Here is an 8,852-nt window from a genome sequence, read left to right on the forward strand (position 1 = left end):
CTTACAAAGCCAGTCCAGTGTGACACTTTCCTTTCTGTTCAGGCCAAGACATCTGGAATCGAGTAACAGAAGGGATGTTGGAATGCTCACGTGCACAAAAGGACTTCTGAATTGTTGGTGTTGGCTGAAGGGTTGGGTTTGGTGTAATGAAGGACCAGTCAGACAACGTTTGTGAGTTTCACGATGAACACGGTGTGTATAATACAGTTGAGGGTGAACTGCACAAAATGATTTTGAGTGATAGCAGTGCTGATTGTTGTACATCAGAGGTAGTATTCCATGTACCATCTACTGTTATCTGGTGATGTGGTATCCCTCTCCTCTCTCGTGTGTGTGTGTGTGTGATTGTGTGTTGACACCACCCATGGCAGGAATCCTTTCTCTTTAACTTCCTCTCCTACAACCATTTCAACATGGTTACTGAATTCACACAAACCACTGAGTCATTTACAGTAGTTAATGTGGATAATGGTGTTAAGATCAATAACTCCTTCATATCTGAATAATAATTCACACTAATTACTGAGTCATTTGCCTTAATATGAACCACCAAATACTGGAGATTAAGAGGTCTTCATCTGATCCCAGAACAGTCACACCTACCTTCATGTTAATCTGAACTAGTAGAAAACTAGCCTTAGATCAGAGTCACACAGGTTTCCAGGCAGAGATGTTCGATAAACCTAAGCATACACAGAGCTGTGTGGAACTGCAAGCTGATATATGGACAAGCTCCATAATGTTTTACACCTCTGGAGTGTTTAAAAGGACAATTCACACACAATCATGCTAGCCTCTATGGTTAACACACTGACATGCAGACACAAGGCATCACGGGAGCCGTTAGCATTGTGGGGAACCCTGGTAATGTTTCTATTCACACAGGAAGCTTTTCTGAGTAAGCTGTCTGTAAATAACTGTAGTATAACCGTGTGTGTGTGTGTGTACGCTTTAAGGCTGAATGTCACCTGCTCAATGACGTAGACCCCATATTCCAGCTGTTGTCTCTGCAAAATGGGATGAAGATAGTACAGCCAGTATTTGAGGTGCTGCTCCCTGTGTCTGTAAGGGATAATGACGGCCACTTTCTGGACAGACAGACACTGGGGCGGTTTGTAGTGTCCCCTGTCCACCAGCAGGAGCTCCTGTCTGATCTGCTCCAGATACATCAGATCAGAGACCTCCACACGCAACGGACCCACTGTTGGGGGAAGAGACTCGAGATCAAGTGAAGTTGTAGTTGTCATACACACAGTACAACATGAGGTGAAGTTATTGTGTATGTATTATATTGACATGAGGTCTGAAACACAGGCAGGAGTCAAACCAGGAAGATAAAACCATAACTGAACCACTTAGTATACAACATAAGGTTGGCATTACTTTGTGACGTGTGTGAAGGGGGTATACTGAGATACTGAAGGACCCTGCCCACCGCTACCATTATGACTGTGTAACCCTCAGAAGCAGGTAGATCGAGCCTTGGAAGTCACAACCTCTGCATTTTATCTTCTAACTCTTGCTCCAGGTACATCAAAATGAAGAGTCGATACATAAAGAAAGCTGATGCCCTACAAAAGTGTGATCAACATCACATCCTGCAGTTTTCCTAATGTTCTCCAAGAGCACAGCAGAAACCACAACACTTGGGTGCATATTGTTGCTCCTTCTATAACTTTTTTCCTTTACTCTCAATTGCTCTCATTTGTACCTCCTGCAAGAACTGTGACCGAGTTAATATAAAATACGTATGCACCAAGAAAACACCCCACAACAACATTATCAACCTTGATAACTCTAGGAATGGAGAAACCAACCACCAAGGTTATCGGTGGAGGCTCAGCAGCAACCAAGGTACCATCCGGATTGTCACGCACCTCAAATGGTTTGCTATCATTTTGAAAGCAAACGGACATTGCTGATATTATTAGTGGAAGAGCTACCATTTCCTGCAAGAGGCAATCTACTGTTTGGATAAGGAACAGATGTAACAAACCCAAGCAGGTGTACTAGGAACCTAAGCAGATGTAACAGGCATAACAGAAACCCAAGTAGCTCAATGCTTAGTGGCAGTCACATCCTGTACGTTAGAGCATGTACAATGTAGTGCTAGTGGTACTTCTATATCTCTCATAACTAGTTTCTGAGTGATGCATTTTTGCCTTGTAACTCCTGAATCTTATGTTGAAGTGACTGGACCTTCAGGCAGTCAAAACTGAAGTCAATTAAGGTGGGGTCCATAAAATAATAAAACAGCAGTAAAAAGCAACAATCAAATTAAGAACAACTACGTGATGTGTAACTCCAACTCGTCCACAGCGGAGCATGCGCACTGTCTAAGGAGAATAATTCTTCTCCCAGGATTTCTGCCAAAAACAAGAAAGGCAAAATAATGAAACAAAGTAACACACTTGTTCACCAAAAAAAAAAGGACTGAGCCAACCTATCTGAAAAACAGTTAACTAGCCAGAGAAATCTCATTAACAAATCATTCTAGTAATGATGCCATACCAATTATACAATTTTAAAGTACATAGCATCATGATAATATTTAAGTGTAAAGAGTATAATACATTTTCAAAAATTAGTTGTAGAGATTCAACTACAACAAACAAATTTGTTAATCTTAGATGCTAGGTTAGCCAATAAAATATCAGCGCAGCACCAACAGTTAGCCACGAGAGGCTTAACTGACAATAAAGAACAAAGTTTGTACCATGATTGGATACAGCCATCACAAAGCAAACTATACAAGCACTACAAATAATTGAAAGGCATATCATGCATCTTAGAACTTTCCATAAAATTGCATTTTAAAACAACCAAATAAAATACAATTTCCGGACCAAAGAACCAGTGTTTGCTCCAGGAAGTCGACCTCATTAAAAGTGAGTGTGCCAGAATGGTAAAGGCCAAATTGTTTTACTGTTCTTTCCAATAACAAGGACAGAGCTCCTCTTTCATAGACCCTCACTGGGGCCATCCTTGATTACTGATCTCAGCTTCTGTGAACATCCTGTTGCTGTTATCAGTCAAAGGTGGTGTGCTCCACAAGTTCATCTCCTGTCGTCTGAAATGTATCCTTTGACTCATCTGGATGAGTATGGAGAGAACTGAACAAACAAAAGATCTACATGTAGCTAGTTTTGCCATTTGATACATGTAGCCCATATCCTACCATATCCGAACCACAGAGGCTGGTCCAAGGGTTACTGTCTCATCTTTTTTCACTTAATAGCATCAGTTACTCTATTTAAACTCACTGAACCAAATGCTTAGTGTGAAGTTGTCATGCAACCAGTTTCTCCCAGGTCAGCCAACATTAAATATCACATTTCCCCAAATCCCATTCACAGAAAGGTGCAACATTCCACCAAACAATCAATTACTTGTTCATCCTCACCTTTAAGTCACCTGTTTCTTATTATCCATGCTTATGTAAACCTGTCTGTTTCTTAGCCTCTCTGGGAAGTAGTGCTTATACTCTGCCTTGTGTGTACTGAGTGGTTTCTTGTCTTTGCCCCTGTTGTGCTTTTTGGATTTTTCCAGCTTGTTTCTTGCTTTGGATTTATTTACCTGGTTGTATTTTTCCCTTTTGTTATTGGATTTTTTTTTTTTGACTGACTCCCTCGCTGGCATTTTGGATTCTCCCTCTAACTACATTCTCTGTATGAACAAATTTCTTTCCTTTATCCGTACATGTCTTACCTGTTCTGTCCATTACAGAAGCATCGGTGGCACACACTTATACTCCTTTTATCTCTTCCTTCAGCTGGCATGTTCCCATAGGAACCTGGTTACTTTAACTCCCTACATTTTTAAGATACAGTCATCATGGGTAAAACGACTGACTAAACCGAAAACCGCAATGAATTGTTGACTCTGTCAATATATATATATTGTAACGGCCCGAGTGCCGCTGGGGCAAGGAGCAGGACGTACAGACTCGCTTGGTGGAAACAAACGTTTATTAACATACGCTACAGACACCAACACCCACTTATAACGTGATCAATGACTAACAATTCTGCTCACACTGACAAGGGTTTAAATACATACAAACGTAACAAGGCTAAACCGCTGCAGGTCTGTGCGTAGCAACAGAGGCGTGGTTACAAACAAGACACGTTCAACGAAGAACTCCCAGAGCACGCGGCGGACCATACCACGTGACCAGTGGAAGGGGCGCGTTCCCTGACTATTTGCCTATCCATCTATTTCTTTTCTACTGCTTGATTCACCCCTCCATCTTCCAAATGAAAATAATTTGTCAAAGTTGATATAAACGTTTGATTTATGACATAAAATATATCCACACTTCATAATGATGGGGCTTGTATTATCAATCGGCATAGCTATCAGGACTGAATTCATTTATGAGGGAGGCGTTTGTAACGAAACATTTTCCGTCTACTCAGCTATGAAAGTCAGGAATCCGGACCACATATAAATTAATACAGGACGAGCGAGTTTATTGTGCTGTATTTTCTGCCAACCCGGATATTTGAGTTAAAACTTGTTGCGTTAAGACTCAGTAATTCTCCCCCAGCTATATCGAGTGAGAGATGTATCACCCAGGTTGAGCTAAACATCCATTTTTGTTATGTGATTCGGGAGGGTCGCTGGTGAATCTGCGCACCACACAGACATATAGTAGCTATTTTCTGTTTTGATTATTGGCCGAAACTGCATGATATTGCAAGAATACTTAAGCTTGTACTGTTTCTAGGTAGAAACTGCAGGTTTGCCGTGTGTAAAGTACGTGTGTAAAGGGACACAAAGAAAAAATATTCCCACTGCAACGAAAAACCAATTATACCATTTTAAAGTACACAGCATCATGATAATATTTAAGTGTAAAGAGTATAATACATTTTCAAAAATTAGTTGTAGAGATTCAACTACAAAATATTTGCCAATCGTAGTTGCTAGGCTAGCCAATAAAATATCAGCAAATATTCCCACAGCAACGAAAAAAGTAGGTTGCGCTTTATAATGGCCTACTTTCGTGGGAATGACAATAAAATATGTCAACAACTCTGTAACAGTGACCGCATTTTTGTTTTTCCTTTTAAACGACTGAGGCCAAACAGAAAACTGCATTGAATAGTTGCCTATCTATCTAATTATCTATCATTTCTACTGTTTGTTTCATCCCTCCATCTTCCAATTGAAAATGATGTCAAAACTCTTTTAATGTTTAATGTAGATTCATCAAAGTTGATATAAACGTTCGATTTCTGACACATAATAATACACACTTCATAATGATGGGGCTTGTATTATCAGTCGGCATAGCTATCAGGACTGATTTTTTATGAGGGAGGCGTTTGTAACGGAACATTTTTCCACGTCTACTCAGCTATGAAAGCCACGAATCCGGACTGTATTTAAATTACTACAGGAGGAGTGAGTTTCTTGTGTTGTATTTTCTACGAACTCGGATATTTGAGTTAAAAAATAATGATCTCCCAGGTATATCGAGTGAGAGATTTATCACCCAGACCAGTGGTTGAGTTAAACATCCATTTTTCGTTTTGTGATTTCGGGAGGGTCGCTGGTGAATCTGCGCACCACGAGTTTATCCCGCCTTACTCCAGAAACGGTGAGGCAGAACGGCTCGCTGTTTCACACCGGACGCGACTCGCCGCGGTAGTCCGTGTGTAAAGGGACACAAAGAAAAAAATATTCCCACAGCAACGAAAAAAGTAGGATGCGCTTTATAATGGCCTACTTTCGTGGGAATGACAATAAAATATGTCAACAACTCTGTAACAGTGACCGCATTTTTTTTTAATCTAAAACAGTTTCCGTTCATAGGAGTTTTTCAGTTTTTCTTCGAAAAGTGAAATACTGATGGAGTAAATAAAGAAAATGTAAGTCTAGACAGTGCTGCTGAGTGACATATAGTAGCTATTTTTTGTTTTGATCATTGGCCGAGACTGCATGATATTGCAAGAAAGCTTGTACTGTTTCTAGGTAGAAACTGCAGGTTTGCCGCGCGACAAGCGGCAATAACGTTCGCTTACTGCGTCCAAATAAATTCTATTTATTAAATTTATATTTTTTCCAATGCGAGGGGAACAATCACGGGAATTTGTGTCCGGACGGAACTAAAATTGTAGGTAGTTTTTCAAGTTGAAATTAAACCTGCGTCAATGACTACTATAATTAGCTGGGTTTGGTGAAATAGCAATTCGCCTTGTAATTTTATCAGGGGAGCAGGAAGAAAAACACCTACTTGGACGATCCGGACGGAAATAAAATCACAAAGGAACATCTGTAGAAAAGCAGTTACCCCAGGACCCAAGTAAATTCAATCCCGGCCGAACAGGGTTTATAGTCATAGTTTCATAGTTGTTACGATGGTCTTTGGCAAGACACCTCGAAGTCTACTTTCTAGTTTTTAATTATAAAGCAGATCACCTTCTAGCATGTAATCCCAACTGTCTAGTTCGTTTGTCCAAAAGGTACAGCTACATTGTTTAGAAATACGGTTTATATGATTGACACTTAATGAAAAAGCGCAACCGAGCCGCTTTGGAATCGATCATCTGTCTTAAAGTTTTTGTCTTATTGGTTAGGTACGTACCTAAGAGCGGGGACGTCTCGGGACAATTCTCCAGCGTTTTAAATGCTTCAACACCGTTCGCTTCTTCCGTCACTTCAGCGATTTGCCCGCTCCGCGCATACCCGCCAGCGCTGTAGGTTCTCATGTAGTAAAATAGCATCACTAAGATTTGCAACACTCCCAGCACCACTATGACAGTGTAGGTTTTACTGAAAAGACCAAAATGACTGAATTTTCCCATTAATTTCCTATTACAGAAAGAGTAATTGGTACTATTCGAACGGGATGGACATATGCCCGTAATTTGAATAGGCCTACAGTGTTTATGACGGAATAAGAAATCTCGATATAAATTACAGAGGTGGGAGTGGCTATGCAAACAAATCACGCGCAAACCTTAACTTTTACAGGTACAAAACTTTATTTCCGCATGAAATATTAATTAAACGTTAAAAAAACTTAAAGATGGTCTAAAGTCCTCACTCAATTGTCTGTAAGCGTACACCCATCTTCTATTCAGATTTTTTATATTTAATATATCCGCTTCTAGTAAGAGGAAACTGAGTTTTCTATCGGTCGTTGTATAGTTGGTAAAGAACTCCAGGCAGACGACAGAGCGCTTAATAAAAAATTTAAAAAATAAAGACAGACATGGCGGTCTTGTTTTGGACTCAAATCACTGAGGAACGTGGGTAATTACGTTACCCCACGCCACCAGGTAAAATTTATCCCGTCACAAGACTTTGTCAAACTATAAATCAAGAATAAAGTGGGCAGAAAAAAGTCTGGGTGTTCCTCATACTCCAAAAACTCCTACAGAGAAGGAAAAACTGTTTTCACCTGTTTTTTATTTTCCAATTCCCAAATCGCCTCCTTCTGTGAACGTTAAACTAGGATTCCTTGGACACGTCTTGGTTTTATGCAGTTTCTGCATTACCTAGGCTTTAGTTACAGTCTCGGAAGGAGAGCCCTGTTTGTCTTATTCAAACAATGGGCGTCACTGACGCTGCCATGTGTCTAGGTTGAAGTAACTGCTCTACACTTTCATCAACCTAATTAATCTCCAGCATTTCAATATGATATTTTATTCCAATCCAGTGATCAAAAACAAAACAGACACTGTAGTTGGTAGAGAAGGTCTTACAAACAGTGACAGAGTAGCACCTGTAGCACAGATACAGTCAGCCTACTCTATTGCTGACTGTCTCTGTGCTACAGGTGCTCCTCTTACAGAACAGACAGTGATAGGACAGCTCTTACTGCACATAGACAGCGATAGAGCAGCTCTTATAGAACACACAGCAATAGACCAGCTCTTACAGAACAGTATGCGATAGAGCAGCACTTACAGAACAGATAGCGACAGAGCAGCTCTTACTACACATAGACAATGATAGAGCAGCTCTTACAGAACAGTATGCGATAGAGCAGCACTTACAGAACAGATAGCGACAGAGCAGCTCTTACAGACAGAGATATAGCATCAGACACCACAAATGTTAGTGGTAGAGCAGCTCTTGCTGCACAGAGATAGTGATCGAGCAGCTCTTACAGCTGGCCCACAGTGTCCACGTACCACATTCCATGTGGTTTTCAGCTGTGTGTGCATGTGCGCGCACACACACACAGCCACACACACACACACACACACCATGCTTAGTCATGAGTTTATATCTAATTTGTGCACACACACTCATGCATGCAAACACACTAACTCTGAAAGTGTCTTACGCATTCATACATACACCTGCACACAATCACTTGTACAACACCTAATGGCCATATAATGAAAATCCCTCAAAACTCAAATCAAAAACTCAACCCCACTGCTGTTTCCCAGGCTCATACACGGGTGGACACGTGTGCAGAAACTTACGGAGGGGCATCCTTTACACTGTGTCTTTCTCGTGACCACGCCCACAGAGACGAGCTTGGCATCTACGCTCTTCACCACACGCATGGCGTCTTTGCCGGCTGCCTGAAACCATCTTTCAGACTTATGACTGTTCCCAAGGATGACTTCCTGTGCATACCCAGAACCTGTAAGAGAGAGGGAGTGGGAAGTAGGGAAATGGAGAGATAAACAAACAAATTGCATAGCTGTGTATAAACCGATGAGACTAGGTTTTGGGACTTTGGTGTTTATGAATTGAAAGACTAGTAATAGTAGGGGTGAGACTACAACATGAGTATAAGACTCTAAAGGTGAAGTGTGTGTGTGTGTGTTTGTGTGTGTGTGTGTGTGTGTATGTGTGTGTGCTGACCTGGCTATGGCTGATAT

The 8,852-nt window shown here is 40.9% G+C and overlaps 1 protein-coding gene and 1 long non-coding RNA gene across 9 annotated transcripts in view; one reads left to right on the forward strand and one right to left on the reverse strand.

The window, feature by feature from the left end:
- LOC118241984 overlaps positions 1 to 3,741 on the forward strand; it is a 25,310-nt gene extending 21,569 nt beyond the window's left edge. For 7 of the 8 annotated variants that reach the window (XR_004776476.1, XR_004776477.1, XR_004776481.1 and 4 more), the window contains 2 exons: positions 43 to 192; positions 1,529 to 3,741. This is a non-coding gene — a long non-coding RNA (uncharacterized LOC118241984). Of the gene's footprint in view, positions 1 to 42; positions 193 to 956; positions 1,037 to 1,528 lie in introns of those variants that run through there. The other variant, XR_004776482.1, reaches the window with a different exon arrangement.
- The window catches only part of LOC118241983 (beta-1,4-galactosyltransferase 1-like), a 9,023-nt gene extending 1,723 nt beyond the window's left edge, over positions 1 to 7,300 (reverse strand). Inside the window, exons 1-2 of the mRNA XM_035529931.1 lie at positions 6,593 to 7,300; positions 969 to 1,201 (exon numbers count right to left, since the gene is read on the reverse strand). Coding sequence (XP_035385824.1) covers positions 969 to 1,201; positions 6,593 to 6,812 — 453 coding nt within the window. The 5' untranslated portion in view covers positions 6,813 to 7,300. The remainder of the gene's footprint in view (positions 1 to 968; positions 1,202 to 6,592) is intronic.
- Between the last annotated feature and the right edge of the window lie 1,552 nt (positions 7,301 to 8,852).

Source organism: Electrophorus electricus, chromosome 9 (assembly GCF_013358815.1).
Source record: "Electrophorus electricus isolate fEleEle1 chromosome 9, fEleEle1.pri, whole genome shotgun sequence".
Taxonomy (NCBI): Eukaryota; Metazoa; Chordata; class Actinopteri; order Gymnotiformes; family Gymnotidae; genus Electrophorus; species Electrophorus electricus.